At 35.2% G+C, this 24492-nt stretch overlaps 1 protein-coding gene across 1 annotated transcript in view; it reads left to right on the top strand.

Annotated features, from left to right (window-relative positions):
- Nucleotides 1–24150, top strand: part of LOC149807858 (nitric oxide synthase 1-like) — a 39101-nt gene extending 14951 nt beyond the window's left edge. The window contains exons 5-17 of the mRNA XM_089971390.1: nt 5665–5808; nt 7149–7323; nt 8923–9064; nt 9402–9480; nt 10033–10226; nt 10542–10711; nt 11454–11664; nt 12001–12088; nt 12865–13004; nt 13791–13948; nt 17764–17955; nt 18702–18869; nt 21115–24150. Of these exons, the coding sequence (XP_089827516.1) occupies nt 5665–5808; nt 7149–7323; nt 8923–9064; nt 9402–9480; nt 10033–10226; nt 10542–10711; nt 11454–11664; nt 12001–12088; nt 12865–13004; nt 13791–13948; nt 17764–17955; nt 18702–18827 (1819 nt within the window). The 3' untranslated portion in view covers nt 18828–18869; nt 21115–24150. The remainder of the gene's footprint in view (nt 1–5664; nt 5809–7148; nt 7324–8922; nt 9065–9401; nt 9481–10032; nt 10227–10541; nt 10712–11453; nt 11665–12000; nt 12089–12864; nt 13005–13790; nt 13949–17763; nt 17956–18701; nt 18870–21114) is intronic.
- The last annotated feature ends 342 nt before the right edge of the window (nt 24151–24492 follow it).

Here is a 24492-nt window from a genome sequence, read left to right as displayed (position 1 = left end):
GAGGCAAAGTAGCACATTCAGCGGCTAAAGCAATGTTGGTTTCCTATGGGTGATAGCTTCGGGAGGGATGCTGTCACTTCCTGGTGCTTTGTGGTTTGTGAGGGAGTCGATTGCTATGTTGAGCTCCTCTAAGGTGGCACTTTGTAGAACTCCTCCATGGTGGGCAGTTTCTTCATGCTCCTAAGGGCCGCATCGGTGTCTGACGTTTCTCGGGAGTATATCTCTGAATAGTGCTCCACTCATCTGGCCATCTGTTGCTCAGGGTCAGTGATCTTCTCTCCCCTCAGAGATTTCAGAGGGGCGACCCCTTTCACTGTAGGGCATAGAGATGCCTGTCCACATGGTGCGCACGTTCCAGCTTGCGAATCGAAGAGCTTGAGTCTTCTTAATTGGTTTCTTGTTTATTTTGTCTGGTGTGCAATTACCGTCTGCTTGTCACAATGAGCTCAAGACACCCACTGGAGCAGGCAAACGATGGTGGGTCAACACCTTACTTACCCGGGGCTGCCCGGCTTGAGGCGGGCGGTAGTCGGCCGGTGGGACACGATGATCCCTCCAACCATCGAAGCTGACCCGTGGTGTCCCTTCCCTACGCCAATCGGATGGGACTTATAACCCGTAAACTGTCAGCTTCCTTGTTGTTTCCTCACTCAGTAGTGAGACTGGAGTGACCTCTCCAGGGCGCAAGCCTGGGTGTAGAGTATTGAGATCCTGGGCTGGCCAGACGTCAGGATCCCCCTCTCGTCCTTGCTGAGCATGACATTTGGCACCAGTTCGGATGCAGAAGCTGCCGGAAGGAAGTTGTAGTTGACACCCAGCCGCCTTAAGGGCTCCACTCCGGATTTTCTGTCCAGGTTTACTCCCGAAGATATCCACAAGGCAGCGGAGCCATCATACGATGACTTGGACTTGGTGGGTTTGGAATCATAGCTCCATCTGCCCGGATTTCGAGTCAGAGTTTTCCTTCTCTTAGACTGGCTGCCGGCCAAGGCTAACGAACCCAGTTTATTTGTATGCGTAAATGCATGCATGCATGCATTTATCAATGACTGACTGTCTAAAAGACTTCATTACCTCTTCAGCAAAGATTATATCATGTTATAAAAATACGGATTATACATATAAGTTTATGAGACACAGCATAGACAATAACGCAAGCTAACAAAATACATCGTCAACTAACCCATGTACAAGATGAGATATATAAATACATAAAACCATTTAGTAATCTCTAGGAAATATACATAAACGCATGCATAAACGCACATGCACACAAACACACACACACACACACACACACACACACACACACACATATATATATATATATATATATATATATATATATATATATATATATATATGTACAGTCGCATATAAATACATACATTCACATGCACATACACATATATTGATATATATATACATACACATACACACATATACATATATATACACATACACATATACAACATATATACACATACATATATATATATATATATATATATATATATATATATATATATATATATATATATATATATATATATATATACATTCATGTACACATATCTATATATGGAACAACATGAAACCATTCTCATATGACAAGAGAGAACAATAGATGACAATCTGTGGTAATCCTTACACTATATGAGCTAGAGAGATTTACATCTCCGTGAGCTGTCATACAAGAACATTTGCGGATTTGACAAGAAGACGTTGGACTTTCATTATTGTTTTATATGTTTTTATGATAATTTACTACTTATTATTGCTGTTATATTTTTACTTGTTGGTTGATAGTAGGGCATACATTTATTGTAGAATGAAGCTATGCTGTTTGTCGTCATCAACTTGAGTCTATCCCATACATCATCGTCAATAGACGACATGCAGTCAACCCTGCTTCCAAGAAGTGTCTCCAACAACAATATCGTCTTCTTTTATTGAATTATTTAACCCCGTATCAAGGTTGCTAGAGATTCCTAATTTTTAATCGCACAAAACCGAACATTCTAATCGTTAGCTACATTATTGTTAACAATGGCAACCCTATCGTATATTAAGAACTGTGGTTGAAACATTTTAATTAGAATTTCGGATCCCTATATCTTTCAGAATATTGCAGTGCAATACCATCACTGATTATCTGAACTCGGACGCTCTAAATCACCCTATAAACTAGCTAACTGTTTACTGTCTGGTTTCGTAAAAATGATTTTGTCGAATATAGATTAATGTTTCCTTAATTGTTTGCGGTGTTATAATTAAACTTATACAAGTTTGTATTATGGCTGGACCAGCGTGTCCTGTAACAGACCCTCTATCTCTTGCATATAAAAAATCGTCGCCATTTTATTTGGGCTCTACGAAATGTATTGAATTAATGAAACTTCAACCTCGTTGGCGCTAACGCTTATGTAAGCACATATCTAGATCGTCGTATTACGACTCTATGGTCATAAAGTAAGTAATAGAAGACAGCGGAAGCCAACAATGTTTGTAACATTCAACAAATAATTTATTTACATATAATATAATGTCAAAGTTTAGAAACAACTTACAGTATTACGAATTAAATCTCAAAATAGTCTAAAATGTTTTATAACCAGTCCTAAAGAATACAGTGATAATTAAATTAGTGTAGTGTTCGAAATAAGATTCACCACTGAACGTGTCGATATGCATGTAATCTTAAACGTACAAATATACCGGTAAGTTGAAGTGGTATGATTTAATAAGCTTTCCAATTAATCATATTTATATAATCCACGGTGTCCCTGTCCGAATTCACTATAATTCTAAATTAATTTCTCTGTCCAAACATAGTATTTTGGAACACTTTGTATTACAGTGAATGAATAATTTGAACAAAGAAATTCCGTCCAATTGAAGCTCAGAACACATCCATAAGACTGATTTCTGTTTCAGACGATATTGCAAAAACTAGTAATTTCTCAGATCAACACGATTATAAGCGCCTTGACATAGATCACAATTTGCATGTTCTGGAAATAAATTTGGCGTCTATTTAAACGAACTGTTCATTCTAGAATAATCTGTTTTGTTTGCAAGATAAAATCTGTTAATAAATTTATTTATAATACCGAAACATGGTACATATAATCTCCTTGGCACTGACCCAGATAATGATCATATGAGAATATTAACTATGCATTATTTGCTTATCAGAACAAAGATCATAAGTCTGGAGGACAATAAATTTGGTTTTGGACAAGGTCAAGTCCTAACTACAATATTATCATAGAGGAATAAACAAACACATTATACATATTAAATAAACATAACACCTAGTTAACAATTTTGAAGTCGGTTTCCAAAAGCTATGCCTTGGCGGTGGGTTAAGGGGGATAAACATGTACAATATGTGTAAGTCTTATTTAAGTAACTGTGTTTATCTCAGTTATTTGGCATGCTGTATACATACTTGTAATTGCTACACTTGGAATTAAGCGAATTGGTTGATTGTTGTTTCTGGAAGAATATGATACCATCAGACTAGTATGACATATGTTTGACATTTCGCTACATTGGGTTTTCAATCGTATGTTTTAAGTTTATTTCTAAAGTTATGTCCAATCTGAATCCATTAAACTATATGAGTGTGCCTACCTCTGTTAGTACTACACACTTACAATCAACTAGGTTTATTATGAAGTACGTATCACATTTGACAGGCTCAGTTTCAGGTATTGCGTTAGCTCGTACTCACGAAATGTTCTTCTAATACTGACCGTCACTGCTCCTATATAGGAAAACGGCGACATGTACCCAGTACAAGTTGACTTACAGGGGTAATGAGTAATAATACCTTTTGACGCAGATTTTATAAGTTAAATTTAACAACATATATTACTTCTTTTTCCAGAATACCTCATACACCATCTGGTTTAATACAGTAGCAAAGAATGTTCCAATTTTGCCATCATATAAACACGTGCTATTTTTTCCCTGTTTTGAGTCTTTCATGCACTGTCGCGGTATATATATATATATATATATATATATATATATATATATATATATATATATATATATATATATATATATTTATTTATATATATGCTTTTGGTTTAATGACACGCCTGAACAATACTGGCTATTGAATATCGACTGAAAGTTAAGTTTAAAAACAGTTTTACCTTAAAAGTTGCCAACATTTTTGTCAAAATTAATACTAATGTTTGATGGAGTACAAGCGAACGTTTTAATCTCTGCTTAAATTATTGTCAGCAATGTCAAACCTGCTGTATATATTATATATTATATATATATATATATATATATATATATATATATATATATATATATATATATATATATATATATATATATGTATATGTAACTTCGGCCGGAGTTTTTTAATTGGTGTTTCAAGTCCTGATCAGTTTAAGGAACGGTGTTTTTCAACAACATACCTCTTGCACAGACCTTCTGACCTCTCTGATTACCGTCAGTAGGATCTAACATTAATGTCAGGTTTCAATTATTTATTTTTGTGGACTAAAATAGTTACATTAGAGTTAACATTATTAGTTAAGCTCTATCATGCATACGTATTCCAGACTTTAAAGAATTCCTAACGCATGAATTATATAAAATATATCCGGCAAAGTAGAGTAAATTATAATATTTTCTTTCGGATAAACGATCGATCCATACAATTGTGGGATGAGTGAAGCGATTATACCTTGCTAGCATATGACTTGCCTCTGGTGTTCAGTTTAATGTTATAATAACATGTTTGCGATTTCTATCGACATATCTATTATTTTTGACAGCGAAAAGCCAAAATGTTGATACTATTTTGAAATAGCATATGTGTCAGAATGTACCGGTAGCTTAGTATCCTTTTGCCAATCTACACACGAATCGCTATCGTATTGTATCAAATAGACAAATACGAAATAATATTTGTTTCATCAAATTGAACCCACTTAAACCATTCACAAATACAGCTTACTTATACTTAAATAGTAAATTTACAATACAATAGAACAAACAGGCTGAAGGTTTCAATCTTATCCAATATCAAGTTTTCTTATTCGAAAAGCCCAAATTTAAGGCACCAATGTCTTCTTTGACCTTACCGTTGACTGCATGCGTTGGTTATATCTTTTGGGATCATGTGAAGCTTTCAGATTACATAGATTCCTTAAAAATAACTTTTAAAACGCAAACCACGTTTGCTGATAAATTTTAATGAGATGTGTATATGCTAAATAATGACTCAAATGCAATGTTTCAATTGCCTGGCACATTTGTTTGATTTATTCCTGTCATTTATGAAATTGTTTGACGTCATTGATAAGCAAGGTTACGCGTTCTACACTTACTTTATACACCTATGGGAATTGTAAAAGTACAGCTAGTGATGGGGCCTTTTGATGCCACATCATATTAATCATAAAGTTCTGTATCTTTTTTCAGATATAACTATTTGTTTCAATATGTCTAGTTACTTAGGAATGAGGCTTAATCCAGACAAATGTGCAGGTAATATATATCACATTTGCTTGAGAATTCACTGAAGATCTATAAGTATCTCATTTGTGATGATCTACTGCATGCTTATTGATATCTAAAATACAATTCCAGCTGTTTACCCTGACATAATGTATCATTCTTTTGTTGTAGTGATAAAGGCGAACGACCGTCATCTATTCGCATGAGACAGTCTGCCTTGAAAGGTAAGGAATCTTCCTTGGACCGCAACAACGAAGAGTTAAAGAACAGGAAGAACAGCATGACAATTGGCACAGGGTCTCTAAGGAACGTCAGGTATCTAATCATGTGTTCTTTGCTTTCCGTGTTTTTGTATTTGTTTATCAATAGGCCAGAGTTTTCATACGTCAGAAATCTCTATATCGTATTTACACACAAATGACATGATGGACCGACCCTGGTGTTTAGAGAAAGTGCAGTTCGGTCAATACATTATTATAAGGAATGTTTAGCGGTCTTTTATAACTTGTACATATTAAAATCAACGGTAGTTGTTTCTGCTGGAGTTTAAATGGTATTTCCATCAATTACAGCACCGATACTATTGTTTGAATTTATGAAATGAGTATTATTTCATCCTTGATTAATACATTTGGTGAATCGATCTTTCTTTTTCAAACTGTTCATATTTAGGTGTTCAATTTACAATACGTTTTACGAAACATTCTCCTTTTATATGTGGAAAAAGAAGCAACTTTGCTGCATGTAAGTATCCATATTTTTATGGCCACAGTAATGTATCCAATTTATCCTTGTAGACGGATATAAAATAGTTTATAATCTCGATCTGTGCCCTTCACGTACAAAGAATTTGAGGGTCACATAATTTGATTTCTATTAGCTCTTATAATAAACTGTTAAATTAAAATGGGCATTTAGGTCTTTTGCTAGTGTCCGTCCTTCACACGTTTTTTCCTAAATGGCGAGCTAAGCCCACATATAGCCCGACACGCCCATTTCCTTTTCTGCGGAGTAACTGTCTTGGTATGCATCTTTGTTTTGATGAGCTCGTGGGTTAGTGTAATTTTACAGTGTTATTTCTATACAAATTTGCATCATCATTTAGTGATTTGTGTGTCCTTTCTGTGAGTGTCATTAAGGATTGATTCAGCGCAAGAATTTCTTTAATTAGTTTTGGAATTTAACCAAATTTCTCAGTTGGTGTGCTGACTTCAGCAGAATCTAAATTTCAGCTTCCGATGTCGCCACTAAGTTATATATATATATATATATATATATATATATATATATATATATATATATATATATATATATATACAGCTTCTGGTAGAAATTTTCTGTTAATGCCTAATGCAGAGGTCTTAAACATTCCCATGGAATCTAGAATTATACCTCCATGTTTCCAAGCAAAAGTAATCAAATGAGAATAAAGAAATACCTTGACACTGTGCATGACGTACTTTCAGCATACAAATAAGAACAAGACAACCTTCTATAGTTCAGTTTGGGGCTAACAGTGCGAAATCAATCCGCAGGGCATACTAACAAATCGGGTTATGGCGCTATCCTATTATTTTGAATGAACTCTCATAAAGCAACATATAATAATCATTTATGCATTAAATCACGTCATTAAGATGAGTCTTAAATTCTAGATATTCGGTGTTCGGCCTGGGCTCGAGTGCTTACCCTAAATTGTGTGCTTTCGGCCACTACTTAGATAACATATTACACGATTTGGGTGCACAAAGGGTACTACAGATGGGTGAGGGGGACGAGGAACACGGACAGAAGGAATCTTTCAAAACCTGGGCGCAGGATATTTTTAAGGTAACACAAACTATGATCTTAAGTAGCAATCTAGTTATTAACATTTTCAAGAAATTACTGACATGTACTCCTGATAATTTTGTCACATGTCATACCGACAAACTTGTGGACTTATTGCTTTGAAATATTAGTGAACTAATTTTAGGCGCAACAGGTGTTGAAAAATAGGTCTACAAGCATTAGTCGTCAGCGTTTTACTGCGACTATAGTTAAATTTGAAACGAAAGCCAGAACGCTTGCATATCTACATATAACGGACTGCACTGTGAGAACTTGTAAGTGACAGATAACCTTATCGAGATATCACTGAATGTTATAGTTTCCTTGGATGCTTCTACTATTGGAAAAAGTAGGGCATGGTGATCAGAGGCACAAATGAATATAACTTCATCGATTCGGAGTGGTGTGGTTACATTTGAAATCACCTTACTCTGGCAGGTTGTTTTTCTTGATTGAATTGGCAGAGACTTTTCACGCTCTAATGAATTTTGCTTTCGATTTATATACAACAGCGTGTCTGACATACTGTTGCATTCATATTTACGAAATGTCAAGTATGCATTCAACTTTACAAATTTTGATATCACCTTCAGGACATACATGTGTCGGTCATTGTATATATGTAGTGAAAAGGTGATGTACCGGAGCGACGGGTAAGACATCATTTGAAAGAAAACATGTTGGTTTCTTTGTATCAGGGCCATTCAAATATATAGCACTATTAAGCGTAGAAAAATGAGATCATACTATTTAATGTAAATTACGTTCGTTGATTAAAACAGAGTAATAACTATATTCCCTGCAACTTTAGTCTCATGCTCTCTTGACACTTACCTAAAGTATTAAGCTCTCTTGACACTTACCTAAAGTATTAAAGTTAATCTTGTCGCTTTTAGTATTTGGCAGCCTTATATGCTATGAGCATTATGTATAATTCTCCCAACTTCCTATATACGTCTCTATTCATCGTCAGGATACTCTGAAATCAGCAAAACGCTAAATCCTGGCTAGCTATAAATACATCTGACAATGTGGCAGGCGTTACCCTCATTGCAATCATTATTTTGTCTTATCAATAAAAAGATCGTGATGTTTGTAAAATTAGTACATGATGAAAAATAAATTTTCTATTGCACTGGTAAACATTTAGTTACTGTTTTAACTTTAGATCAAACGGTGCTAATGTCTTGATCATCATGAAAATATACCTCAAACTTTTGGCAATCAAAGATTGACGTCGGCTTTCCAGACGAAATACAGGCTTTGTTCGGTTTGAAAGAATAGTCGCCGTAGGAAATGGCGTGAATGCATTTGAAAATTTCCTCAAAACATCGCATGAAACTAACATTTGCACGTTGGATGTAAACGACATCAGTGCTTAAATACTTTTGATATTTCATGACGAGTAAATGTTATGCTTATGCACGAAACCACGTGTTAGTAATGATCTGGTATACCTCGATAAGCCCATACAATTGTAAATACACAAATAGTAAACACCATGTATTCAGGTTAATACCGTGATTTCAAAATACACTTGTAAAGATATGATTTATAAATGTATATAATGCTAAATTAGTTGACCATGTATTTCCCCAGGCTGCGTGTGAGGCATTCAGTGTTGGAGATGAGAAAACAATCCGTGACGCCGTGGGCTCCTTCACTCAAAGCGATCTCACATGGTCAACTGAGAAGTTCAGGCTCACACACTCAGAGGAAATGTCAGCTGATATTTGTGAAGGTAGGTGCTCTGAGAGAATGGCATACTGTTGCCGTTGCATATTGTGCAGATTTTAAATCTCTTCACTACGTAGGAGCACAAACATATATCCACATCAGTGTTTCATTGAATTGTAACTGGCATGAGGAGCTATTATATACATACATCAAGTTAATCTTAAGAATGCTTATGAATAAACATTCTTATAACTGGCTTGCAATGCAAAATGAATGAGATTAAAAACCAAAACATCGCATGACCAGTTTCAGGGCACAGTACGCAGAATGACCACCTCGGCGCTTAGCGACATACATGTATGGATTCATAATCTTCAGATGCACGTTCTATTTTTACCTAGGTCTCTCGAAGCTACACGGGAGGACTGTTGTTCCATGTCTACTTATCGAGAGTAAACAACTGCAGTCTTTGGATTCGAGGTATTAATTTTCACACGTGCTGAGTGCTTATTTATACGTTACTTTTCGATTAATTTTATTTGTTTTTTTATCTTGATGAAAGGGCAATACTCTGTTTTCTCTCGTGCATGTATGAACTGCAAATCGCCTGTGTATGACGGATTGTAAAAAGATATGAGTTTCCTCGAATAAAAGATACAAAGTATTGTATGTCTGAAATTACACAGATTTCGTACATTTCGTGTTTAATGCATATAATGTTCTGAGAATTATATATTAATGACTGAGCTTATATTCCACTATCCCCACAAGTACCACAAATAATACATATGTAAGATTATGCTATATTGTCGTGAAAACAAACGAATTAAAATGTAGAGACAGAGTATTTGTGTTATTGTATCTGATAATTACTTTATATTAAACGCGACCTATATATGTACCTTTCCTAATTAGACTTAAGGTGAGAACCAATCGCGACTTGAATGGCAGCTCACTAAAGTGTTCGCATTTCGCGAACTTCCGCTGGCCAGCAAAAAAATGTTTAATTTCTTTCTTTTGTTTTGCGTGCAGTCGGCAGACTTTGCTGGTGCGATTAAACACACAGGGTGCGTCTGAGCTAATATATTCACCCGGAGACCATTTGGCGGTGTTTGCAGAGAATGCATCTGCCCTTGTAGACGGAATCCTTACCCGCTTGCATAATGCCCCACCTGTGGATCAGAATGTTAAGATTGAGATGCAGTTAGAACCTACAACTCCACTAGGTAAAATGAATGTGCTTGAATTTACACTATATTTCCTCTGGTTGAAAGATGCAAAGAGAAAAACGGATTATCAAAATAATGTTTTCAGAGAATTGGTTGACTTTTTTTCAATGTATTCATACCTAGAATGAGATGTAGAATTTATCTGAAAGACTATGTAACAGTAATATTTATGGCTCTAGTGATCATCAATGAACACATTTAGTTTACTGAGTAATTTTAGGCAAATGTTGCCAAACAAATATGTGTCTGCAGGACTTTTATTATTTCGCTTCCGAATAAAATTTAGATGTTTCGTTGTACTTATGCTTTCAGGCAATATGAAAACATGGGAAAGGTTTCCGAAGTTTCCATCCTGCACGTTGCGGACAGCTTTGTCCAGATATTTGGACATTACAACACCACCTACACGAAGCTTCTTGAAAATCTTAGCGACACATGCATCTGATCATAGGCACAGAGAAGGACTGGAAACTCTCGCAAATGTACGGTTGTAGTCCCTTGGAGTGCTGCCACAAAACTTTGGGGCAAAATTTCCGTATAAAGTACTGCTGAAACAGAATATATCAGACAATGAACACACTTACTATGCGTAGACGTACCTGTAAAAGGATATATTTATGTTGTTTAATATCATCATGACAGTTTCATATAAACTTTTCCACTTTGCCAATGCATTATCATCACTATCATGGGTCAATGTAATATCAAAATTGTCCCAAACACATGATTTTACAAACATTAGCCAACAGTGACCGCACCACAACACGCAAATAAACTGCAATAGTAATGGTCAATGACAAGTGGGAACAATGAGTTTCTTATCATACTCTTCTGCGCAATGTCTTTAAGTTTCCAATTTGTGAATGATGAACTCAGTTCAGAAACATTTATGAACCAAATCAGTGATAATTACATTAGCGCTCTTTTACCGCTAGCGTTCCTTAGGTTCTGATATTGATGTTGTGAGTTTATTTTATGGCTGTTTGCATTACTCTTGTATTGGTGTTTCTTGATTGACATGACGGCATGCTGAATTTTTATTTCACAACATTCAACCATCGGCCTAATTAAACATATGGCATAATGAAATATTTAAAACATCGCTCGCCGTAGTACATTGATACAGTTTGAAAACTAGTTTTACAACTTATTGTGAATGGCGTGAATGTTACCATAAAATGCTGATAACAAAGGTGTACATATTTTAAAAATTGTGTGATTTAGGACCTGCAAATGTATGAGAATTGGAAGCATAAAAAACGTCCCAATCTTCTCGAAGTATTGGAGGAATTTCCATCCCTACAGATTCCGGCGGCTCTAGTTCTGACACAGCTTCCTTTACTGCAGCAGCGATACTACAGCATCAGCTCCTCCCATGCTGTATACCCGGGAGAAATACACGCTACAATTGCTGTCGTCAGGTACAGAAGTCAAGGTATGAAATTAAAATATCTCATTAGTATAATAGTATACATTGATTCATGGGAACCATCCAGGTTACTTTGTTATTTGTTACAAGCATGGCCGAAGTTTAAAGGTGTGATGTTGTACTTACAGCTACATATAAATGTCATGATATATTTGAAGCAACATTGCAATTGATTTTTATTATCATCAGTAAATAATGCAGTGAAAAAAATTAAAGAGGCATTTATTCAGTGAAACATTTGGAGTAGTTAATTGTGACTGACTATTATTTATGTTGTGTATAAAGCTTCTCTATCCCAATTTATGTAGATAGTTGATTGTCGCGTTCTTTGATTGATTCCAGGTGGCAAGGGATCCTTGCACGAAGGCGTCTGCTCGTCGTGGCTGAACAGAATTGCGTCAGGGACGATTGTGCCTTGTTTTGTCCGAATGTAAGCGTAACATTTCTTTCGAACATTTCGATCAGGAATTTATTTAACGCAACCACAATTCCATATCTTAAGTTAGGATGGTAACTAAGGCTATCATAGGAGTATCTGCACTTGCAGTATGCATTCCTTCGGATGATGAGTCGTTGTTAGGATGCATATTGGTGTTGAATCAGATTATTATTTGTCTGCCCTCAACGTTCTGACACAAATATTTATCATTTTAAAACCATATCATGTATCTGAATTATTGATTTAAGAATAAGACGACCATCCCCGAATGAATCATTGTTCTTGGAATACTATTGAACATATTCGTATTCAAGGAACGAAACTGTACTTATGATAAGTGTATTAAACTAACTAGTTCAAACAAAAGGATGAACATATGTGTGTGTGTGTGTGTGTGTGTGTGTGTGTGTGTGTGTGTGAATATTAAGTTAGACATGCAGTATAACAAAATGGAAATTTCCGAATCATATATGATGCTGATGTCACGTATTTGTGTGTATGGGTATATGAATGGGTTGGGGTAGGAGGATCTTGAATGGCATCAAATGTTTGACAACGAGCAATGACTTTTAAGAACCATTGTTGGAACAAAATATTAAACTCGCTTCACCTTTCAGAATGCAAGAGCAGTGTATAATTTTCATGGAAACACGAGTTCGATTGGCTGCACATTCAGTAAGAAGTTTGACAGAACTGTACTTGTATAGATATGTTGCCTTGGCAATATAGAGATAATGACTATCATTCTGAGGTGGATTATCTTTCAGAGCACCATCATTCCACCTGCCCAAAGACAACACCCTTCCAATCATCATGGTCGGCCCAGGCACGGGTATTGCTCCACTCCGCAGTTTCTGGCAACAGAGAAAAATCGACAGGAAACTGTTACCAGTACCTCAAAAACAAGGTACAACAAATTCACGTCAAAACAAAATTGTTTGCACATCCATATTGACGTTATAGGGAATACAAGTGTGAATAAACTCTACCCTCTGCATAGCGTCCCTAAAAATAGGAACTCAAAACAAATTAATGACATACTTTCCAAATTGTTGGAATTAAACTACCTCATCCTTATGAATAATCACTTGAGTTATTGTTTTTAACTTGTTTAATCGTTTTGCAGGTACCAATTTGCGCACTTATGAAACTTTGTATCCGCTAGCACCAGTTATATGGAAAATATCTTCTGTAAAAGCGAATTTCATTTTCGTGATATAGATTGTGGTTATTTTATTAAAACTTGTTAAGCGTAGATAAATTATCAGGATTCACTATCTAGGATCTGCAAGGGTATTCCAACGAGGACAGCTAAGAAGATGCCAACGAAGCTATCATAAATTCTTGAAGAGATTAAATCATCACCACAATTAAATATCACATAGCGAACTATAAGGATTAGTTCTATACGATCAATGGTTATTTTATAACATATTGCTTTCTTGCTTGTTCCCCCGCTTATCACTACTACTACTACTACTACTACTGCAGCTACTGCAACTATTACTACTACTACTACTAACAATAATAATAATAACAATACTACTACTAACAATAAAATAATAATAATAATCAGAAGAAGAAGAAGAAGAAGAAGAAGGAGAAAAATAAGAAGAAGAAGGAAAGAAACATATGAAGAGAATAAGAATGCAGGAGAAGAAGTATGCTACTAAGAGATGTTTTTCCACTGTAGATAACAATCGATCGGCCTGGGGAAAGATGTACCTGTATTTTGGGTGTCGAAGCTCCCTGGTGGACGATATCTACAGGAAGGAGCTGCAGACAGCTAAAGAGGAGGGTGTATTGACGAACGTCTACACAGCTTATTCTAGGGAATCGGATAAACCTAAGGTAAGACTGATCAATCCTCTTTTTAACAGTATAAGTTGTCCAATTTATGCACAAGATTTAGTCAACGGAATCTTACCACTAAAAACATAGCAATATATTTATGAACCCAGTATCCGAATATGTGTTGGTATACAAGAGTGCAGTTTACGAGCTGGACAGAAACACACTATTTTTCTGTATCTGATTATATTTTTAGTTACATTACAAAAACACAAAGTAATTGTCTTCCTGTTAAGCTATTTTTAGAATGTATTTTATGTTCTAAAGGTAAAACAATGAACGATATAGCTAACCAATGTTAATACTTTATTATACCAACATGCGTACAACACCGCTAAATCAGGAGTCTTAATATTTAGGTATTCCCGGGCCACGGGTGGACGCGTGGTCAAAAGTTTTCGCCTTTACCGATCTCTGCCATCTCACCTATCTCCGCGTGGCTTCGAGTCTCAAACTCGTCCAATGCGGTTTTGTGAGAACGTTGCCAGTAGCTGGGTCGGTGATTCTTGCCTGGATTTTCCCATGTTCTTCTTCCACCACTCATACGAAGAACCATATATGGCCTATCTTGCTCTTAAAAATGGCACTAAATCCACAATACAACTACAATATTTACATTTATTCTAAATAGGACATTTTGTTTTCCAAGCATTCACTAATTGTTGTATGATTTCGTAACATTCGTTTTTGTACGCCATTCCAATATTTTCCCCATAAGTTTCAAAAAGTTATTATCCCGACAATGTTTTTTTCTTTTTTGCATCTAATACTGAACGATTTTGGTGCTTGGATGGATTGAGTTTATAATCCGCCATAATTAGTCCACTGTTCTCGAAGTTTTCATTCTTTATGTAGATATATTTTATTCATTCCGTCATTTCTGCACTGACAACTTTCAAAACAATTTGCATAATGTTCTATAATAGTATTAGGTGATTTAGGTTAAACCTCCACCACAAGTTTGCGTTTGCGATCACCTAGGGTTTACAGTTGTGGGAGTTAATATAAATATAAGAATATGATGATATGATTTTCGCTATGTTACAGATGAAGAAGTATTTAAAAGAGGTCTTGTACTATAGAAACTTAAAATGCGACTAAGGAATGCATCCTCTCGTAGCAGTTACATATACTTTGTCCATCCATGTGGAACAACAAATAGTCAAATCAACATGCAGCATGATATCAATTTATATCATCTTGGTGACTATCCCAATAGGAATATGGACAGGTTTGCCACACACGAATGAACAGAAGTCTGGCTTTTCAAAACTGAGGTAGCCGATATAGCAATCCTAGATTTGTGTATATTAAGATCAAAGCATCATTCATTCATGCGAAAATAAATAAGACAGAATAAAACGTTGTAAGATTTATTTTTGGAAGTAACAGGGAATGCATTTAACTCAGTCAGTCACTCCAAAACCGTTCCATCTACGTTCACCAATAATCCAATACTAGTATGATTAATCTGAGTTCCCGCAATGATTTTTCAGTTAGCGTTACGGCATACATTTGTACTTAACGTTTACCTTCCAATCCATATTCTATTGGCTTTCATTCCTTTGGATCTGCGTTCACATCAGACACAGAGGCAGAAAGGATTAAGTATATTCATAGTGGAATAATACGTTGCTGCGAACTGTCACATATAAGTATCACCTCCAAGATGTGTAATTTCATATTCGTTATTATTAACTGCTATACATGTTAATATGTATGGTACCTTATATCATATCGAAACGGACATTATTTATGCAAGGGTTTATTTAGGTATGATGAGATTTACTCTCCTTTTATGCATTACCTTTTCACTGGATATGCATCTGATGTACAACCATTCTGTATGACCGCTGAATATATATTTGTTACAATATCTTAATCGAGGTTTGTACAGAATTCATAAAACTGTTCTAATTTTTAACTATGTTTTACAAGCGTTTATCTAAGATTATACTTGATATTAACCTAATTTTATACCTGATATATCTTCATGTAATGAGTTATGCTTGCCATTCTGATAAATTTATCATTTTATTATCTTAAGTACACGAAGTAGTTCAACTACCTATAATTCTCCTTCCACATAACTATATTGCCATTTTATTAGTTTCGGCAAATCAGAAACTCTCAGTAAAGGATCCAAATCAAGATCTGAAACATCTCTTACTTCCGAGTGGACAATACTGTAACTTCAATAGTAATACTTTGATTTTGATCTAATAACTATTTTCTTCTGAAGGTTCTATGCTATTAACATTTTTTGTTTATATAGTGTCAATTGTCTGTGGTATAACATTCATCTGGGTGCTTTCTTCGCTTTCGTACACGCCTCGCGTCCTTTTCCTAATCGCTTAACGTGTACTTTATGGTTCCTAACATTTTTCAGATTTTTCTTTTCTTAATTCAGTTTTGCTACTATATGACTGAACATATATATTAACTTACAGATCTCATTAACTAGATTTATGCCATTTTTCCATTCTTGTCTCATATCTAGCACATGCATTCTCTATTCCCTTCATTTCCTTTAATATAACTTTACCAAATAGACCATTATCAATTGTAAATACCACAATTAATTCATTTAATCATCACTAGTATGCACAGATTCTATCAAGTACCTAAACCATTTTCCTTTCTTGTAATTTAACATCAATACTGAACCTTATGATTTAACTTATTCCTCTTGAAAAAGGCTCGTGTGATTATATATACATATATATCCACATTGAGCTTCAATAAATGAATCTTCCTTAGAGATGAAGAGAAAAATAAAAATGCAATATTCTTTTCTTTTAAACAATTCAAAACATCGTTTACATTATTCGGTATTGCGAGTCCTTGAAAATTAAAAGATGTTATCTGAAATATAATTTCCATCGTTATAGTTTGAAAATGTACCTTTTAAGTATTCTCTGTGTATTAAATGGTAAAAATTATGTTTAAATGGCTATTACATATCGATATATTGATATATTTAGAACCGATGGTCTCCTTCGAAAAAGAATGCATGAATTCACAATTTCAAACATTAAAATGGTCAATGAAGCAAGTATCAAATATTGTAAAAGTTGCATAAGGTAAACACGAAACATGTACGTTAACACTGATGCAAGTAAAAAGAGACTATATTCTTCACATCACAAGTTCGTAGCACACCTCAAAGGAGGAAAAATCTGAAAAGTTTGCAAAGACTTCGTTGATAAAAATAAAAGACAAACAATTCTTGCCAATCTTTCTGATCCTATGGTGTATACATTTATTAATTTATATTCGGAGAGCATACAATAATCCCTGGTGGAAATTAACCAAATAACTGTCCATATATGATTATATAATAACCATATTGATTATACTACATCCTTTAGAGACGTGTGAGTGTGTGTGAGTGTGTGTGATTAGGATTTTTAACGTAGCTTTAACAATTTTGCAGTCATGTCGCTACGATGTCTGCAATGTGGCAGTTTATAGTGATGTCTGGCACTGGGGCATCATGCTGCAGACATGTAGCATGATGTCCCACCCAGTCACATTATCCTGACACCAGGCCGACCGGTCAAAACACTAACCTCTTAATGCTGAACGCCAAGCAAGGCAGCTGTTAGTACCATTTTTGTAAGTCCCTGGTATGACTTGGCCGGGCATCGAACCCACGACCTCCCGCATCCGAGGCGGACGTTCTAAACACTGTGCCATAGCAGAGTACTTATCTGCCAAAATGTATTTAACTGATCATCTGGATATCATTATTATTTGTAGATATCTGCCAAAAATATTTTACCTACCCATCTGGATATCATTATTATTTGCAGATGTACGTTCAGGACTACTTAATTCAGAATAGTTCCGACATCTACAATATCATGGTTCGAGAGGGGGGACATTTTTATGTATGTGGAGACGCCGAGATGGCATCAGACGTCACATCGACGTTGGAGAAAATTCTTCAGAAAGAAGGAAATATGCGGGCAGAAGATGCTACAAATTTCATACTGAAAATACGGGTAGGTGTGAGTGTGTGCAATTTGATTTTTTAACATAGCTTTTAACATCCGTTCAGTGTTGCGATGTCTCAAGTGTGACAGTTTATAGTTATTTCTAGCACTGGGGCATCATGCCGCAGACATGTAGCATGATGTCTCACCCGACCTCATTATCCTGACATCAGACCGACCAGTCCTAACACTAGCCTATTAATGTCGTGCTCCTAAAGAGGCAACTGTAAATACCATTTTTATGTCTTTGGTATGATTCGGCCGCCGTTTTCAACCAACGACCCCCATCATCCTAGGCAGACTAGGCCACCTGAGCGGTCAAATTACGGATAGGAAGGAATCGGTTCATTTATATGTATAGACTTGTACTGATAAATTACTGGATCATATATAATCTTGTGTCAAAATGCACTTTTCTTTTGTACCAAGACCTGCAGCTTTTAAGAAATATAGAAAGACTTAGAGATCAGAATAATTCAATCTTGATTTGAAGAATAATGATGTAACATGTGTAAAATCAAAATTGATTGGTTCAAAAGCGGTCAGATACAATGTGTTTGTGGCTAGATATGTCTAGATGGTTATGATCATTTGCAAAACTAGAAAACAAAGATATTAAATAATATATTTTATTGAGTCACTGTGATTTTACATAACCAGACTGTAATAAGTGAATGTGAGCGTGAATAATTTGCTACATCATCAATGTCTTCCGCCTGTATTAAGTACAATCACAATAACATTTTTCTTTACAGGATTCAAACCAGTTCCACGAGGACATATTTTGGAACGACTTTAAGGAGCTCCGAGGTAACAGACAGGACAGAGTGGCAAGCGAGGAAACTCTGAAAGTACATCAAAGCCAACGAAGAAGCGAATAAGTTCTTGTGAACTGAGAGATTTTCATCTCCACACAAGCCACGGTAGGTATGCTTCGGTGTTGACTCAAAATGTAATCTTAATATTAATTGATATACTGTTGCTTTTGCCTCCTTTTTATGCAACCTTGATCGGCATAGTCGTCTATGGACACTTCCAAATGCGACGTTAACTCTTGAGATAACGGTTAATGCTGTCTTTTATCTGTAAGGTCTTTAGTTTAGATGCAACTGTTATTATTTATGATGACACCATTACTTGGGTGAAATTTTTTGATTTTATAGCTTACACACTAAATAAACGGTAGAGCTAATCTAATAATGCTTCTCTTTCCTTGAATCATCTGGATACAGAATATGTAGGCATTACTTATTATCTTACACATATGACAAATCAAGGGATCCTGTTCATAACAGAAAATTACAATTTGACTAGACAGTTCGCTAGCATTAAGAACAATTATCTGTTCCCAGGTGAGGCTATAGTTTGGTGCCATGAACATTACATTTCATCATATGCAACAGTCCCAATAAAATTCGTCATCCATTTAACAGGATTCTTAACGATGAGTTTGAGGCAGCAAAAGGATACTTCGAATACCATACTGTATTCTTTGAAATACGGACATTAGCCGTAATAACATTATATATACTATCTTAATGTCAGTGACTGCTTTCGGGGTTTTCTGTTGCTGCATTTATACTGTCCTTGAACTGACGCCACTTCTATATCGTTAATGTGGTCCCCGTTTGCACTGTTCCTGATTTCTGTGATATTGTTAGCTACTGCAGCTTTTGAATGCTCTCAGTGTTCAAACTAACAGAAACCAAGAAGAGCATGTACTGGGTATTTGAGCGTCTACTGCACATAACAGTATTGTTTTTCCAAAACGTCAGCATGGTTGTTAACGAAAGTTGCAATAAGAAGGGACATGTTAGCCTAATTTGGATGGCTGCATAATGCTAAGAAGGGGTGCGGTGTACGTTCACATTCAATCCTAGATGAGAGTTCCAGTTAATATTATTTAAAGCATGTATCAAACTATTTATAATAGAGAGCAGTTTGATGCTTGTTTTTGATGATAATATCCGGATAGTGTGAAGATACACTCCACTCTCTCTTAGCAACCAATTTAAGGCTGACAGATGTATAGATAAAGTTACGTTTCAAACCATATAGGTTCAATAGATCGGCGTGTGGGAGAAAATATAACTGATTAGGCTTCGCTGGTCTAGTAGTAATCATAATCTACTCACCGAATCATAATATGGTTATCATCTGAAGATCTGATTCACACATCCCTGATCCTGCGATTTATGACAGAGCAACTGGTTAGATATCTAATACATTGTTTGGCTGATTCTTGTGAAGGAATCAAGTATGCGAGGAGTTAGTAAGTACTGTGAAACGTGCTACACATCAGTAGCACATGATCATCGGCTGAAAATGCGTATATTATAATATATCTCACGGGATTCTGTGTGTATTTATGCCCTTTTGGACTTGCCTTCCACAGCTGGATATAATAAATCACAATGGTTGAATGTTGACTCGTGTATATGATGCCTGGTACATCTAGTGGTTATTTTCTAGGTGTGCAATTCATTACTGTGATCCCATATTTCTGTGTTAGAGTTATAGCTCTTTGGATACAATATTAGTATGCAACACACTCTCTTGAATGACTCTAGTCTCGCATTTGTATTGATTTATACGAACAATAAATAGTACACGAAAATGCGCAATGCCTAATCAATGTGATCCTCAAGTGTTGCGAGAGATATAGTTCCCGTTTTTACTTCTAGCTGAGTGCAGAATTAGCTCAGTCTTTTATGACGGCAGCTTATTCTTTCAGTTACTGATAAAATTATGTGGTATAGTGACTGGTACATATGTTCATCATGCGAAGCTGCCCATATTGAACAGTCATGATGATTCCATACTAAGAAGTATTACCTATACGGTCTGGAACTAGGTGCAATTATTCTGTTTTTTTTAAAAGAGCAACTTTACTATAGAGGCATCTCCATCGTGGGATGTGATGCCGGAGAAGATCTCTCTCTCTCTCTCTCTCTCTCTCTCTATATATATATATATATATATATATATATATATATATATATATATATATATATATATATATATATATATGTACTAGAGACCAATACCAAATAAATTACAAATTTGTTTTGGGTGCCAAATACATGATTTAAATCCTTATGTTAACATATAAATTAATATTGAAAACTTCACTTTATTGAGAAATACCGATCACTTTGTTTTTTACAGAATTCAAAAAGACGCCACAAAAAGGACAAGAACATTTTTCCATTCTCTAAGAAAAGGATGTTAATAACATACCCTGGAGATAGCGAGGAAAAAACATCAAAACCATGATCTTTGAATTTGAAGAGACCTATACAAACATGGCTTCCACCAAGTGAACTATGCAATCCGAAGCGTAATGATCATATAAAACAAAATAACTTTTATTTTTAATAGGACACATGTACATAGGGAATGCATAATCACTGCTTATATTCAGTAATTCCCAATTAATAACACGTAACCTTATTAATGTTCTTAATATGCGGAATATTGGGCAGGGGTATTTGCTGTTATTCAGTTAGTTTGACAACATACACAATACTATGTTACTTGTAACATAAACGATAAAGGTGATGTTTATTGCTGAATAACTTGGTTTATAGCACTATGTTACTACAATGTTTTTTATTACAAATTAGCCTGAAATACACATGTGATGTAATATATAAAATTACCAGTAACGTTTAAGCGAAAAAGGCAGAAGATGTTGACAGAAAGTATGTCTGTTCTATTGAGTGTACTGTACAAACAGGTTTAACGGTACTTAGTACGATGATTTTTAAGTAAAGCTCTATCCATAATAACAAGCTACTATAGTCAACTGAGCGTGATTATTTAAAAACATACTTATCAGATGTGACTTGTATAGAAGAGAAATTGTGACAAGATGACGTTCACTGCAAACTTTGTTTTGCAGAGTCATGATCTCATGTGTTTTCAAATATGGATTACATTGTTTTCTCCGCTAAATATTTCAGCATGGGTGATTAAAAGCATATGTAACTCACCGGTGCAAACGTTGGAATATTTATCCTATACCTATGTGTATCTGGTTTCAGTTCAAAAGTACGTGCATTTTGTTTCATTTATTCCACATCAAAGTTTGACTAAGGCCGTGGGCATCCATTGCACACATTATAAATATATGATATGACACCGAATTAAAATTATTTGCATAGGTACGGACGTCTGGTAGAGTGTATTTGATTATATATTCTTTGACACATTGATTTCCTATAGGTACCAAAACACCATTTATTTATCATTCGACCTCAGTGCGAACTTTGAATGAAATAAATACAGTTTCATCTACTAAATAACGCATGCCACACATTGTCAGATACGCAAGTGAGAAATCTTAGATTGTCAATTTGAAACAAATACTTCAGATCATTTAAGAGAAATAATGGTGCCAAAAGAAGACAGGTGATCCTGTCACAGCGTATATAGTCGAACCGAAGTGTTTCTCAATTTACAACAACCATACCAATGAAAACAACAAACAGTATATATATATATATATATATATATATATATATATATATATATATATATATATATATATATATCGCATATGTAGCCACGATACTCATCATTGTAAGCTTTTTGCTACCTGCCCATGGGTATGTAGTAGTTCCTGCGGACTTGTTGGGTTTTGGATTTGTGTGTTGCATTACGGCACAGAAATACAAGGAGGTTATTTAGTGCCAACTGAATTTGAAAAACAAAACGTGAATTGCCCAAAGACACTCCACGATAGCTGACCGAATCTGATCCGATAGCAGCATTCGAAACAGCACCATTGCGGTTGAGAGACCGGCGCGCTCACCACTGAGCCTTTGAAGCCGGTCCTCCAACATTTGTGAACCCAAGTCATTTTGCTTAGAGGAAGGCCATCACCCTCCACCCCACCCCTTTTTTTCCTTGTCAGGGTTGCTCATTGTGTAATATTATGCAGATAGCCAATCTTTATATGTTTACAAGCTCCCTAGAATGTATGAGGAACAAGTGTAAATATATATATACTAAATAACAGAATCGGACCGAGCACTTAGTTTACATTTTTTATGAATCTTTTGGACATGAAAATAGAAACATGCTAAGAAACAATAACAACATGCGCGAATAAAAAGGAGGTATTATTGCTTAAAATAAACAACTGCAACTCTCTATGAGAGTTTCTGAGACGTACATATTTAATTTAGTCGTTGATGCTAATTCCTCACGTGATATGGATAAATGTTCTGTTAAACAACTCAACATCATCGTAAACTATACTGAGTTCCTAACATATTGATTGATACTGACTGGAGTATTGCTTACACAAACTCAAGCTTGTAATAATGATCAAAATTTGGCAGTCTTGTCATGTGCTGCAAATTAATTCAAGTTTTATTTACTTTTATCATCGAAGATTCATATACATAGTCAAACCTATATCAATCAGATAGTGATTCTTCTTTTCTAATTTAAACAGTAAGTATCATTGGGAAAATTAATTAACTATTTATGTTGAATAGTCTTTAAGTTTTACAATTATTAAACGGAATAAGAGACAATAACAAATAAGACCGAAATGAGAAGGGACAGTGTGTCACCGGAACATGCATAAAAAATGCATAAAAATGTACTGTTAGTTGCCAGTCAGTCCATGTTAGCTTAAGTTTGGTCAGATAAATAACAGTTTATATCCTACGCTGTCCTAGAGAGCAAGCTTAGATTATTTATTGAACAAGGGCATACCCAGGTACCCCACATCACTTACGGGAGATATCTCTGCCCTAGACAGACAAGGGACAAATGTATTACGTCTCGAAAAACGTGTGTCACATTTAAAACAAAACATCATACCAACAACGAAACATAATTTATATATGAGTGAACGATATCCTCGTAAGCGCTGAGGAGACAACATTATTTTGTCCCATCCATATTAAAACTACAAACTCTGAGAGAACACAACACACAACTATCTGTATTGACTCCTGCCTTGCTCAGCTGGTAGCATTCAACCTTGCTTATGTTTTCAATAATTTTAAAATAGTTCTAGAATGTATTAATAACAAATATATTTAGTCTAGCTTACGAAAACAATTTGTATGCGGTTCCATGCTATTCTTTGTATCGATGTGTATAACACTGTGATTTGACACATCTCCTTTTTGCACATGTGCTTTTGCTGCAAGCTTGACAGCTTAAATAAAATAAAAATTTCAACTAGGGTTTGTGTTTTTCTTCATGTCAACACCGATTAAAATTTACTTTGGTGATAGTGGTTAATTCAAATTAAGTTATAATATTTAATAGCCAAATCAAAGGTCAAAATACTAATTTAGCATTTACCCCATACTTCAAAATGAGATTTCATGTAAAAAAGCAGCAGGAAGGGCTAACAGACCACTTGGTTGAAATATAATTTGCTTAAAACAAAACATCATACGAAAAAAAGTATGTACTTTGTTTACATATATGAGGTCCGGCCCTTCCTGCTGCTATTAATTTATCCAAAACTTTTTTCAAGTCCGATTCGATATCTTGTTCTGGGATCATGTAAATGTA

The sequence above is a fragment of the Sinohyriopsis cumingii genome, chromosome 1 (genome assembly GCF_028554795.1).
Source record: "Sinohyriopsis cumingii isolate HCF-2022 chromosome 1, ASM2855479v2, whole genome shotgun sequence".
Lineage (NCBI taxonomy): Eukaryota > Metazoa > Mollusca > Bivalvia > Unionida > Unionidae > Sinohyriopsis > Sinohyriopsis cumingii.
Note: the sequence above shows the minus strand (reverse complement) of the source record. Positions and strands in the feature narration are given on the sequence as shown.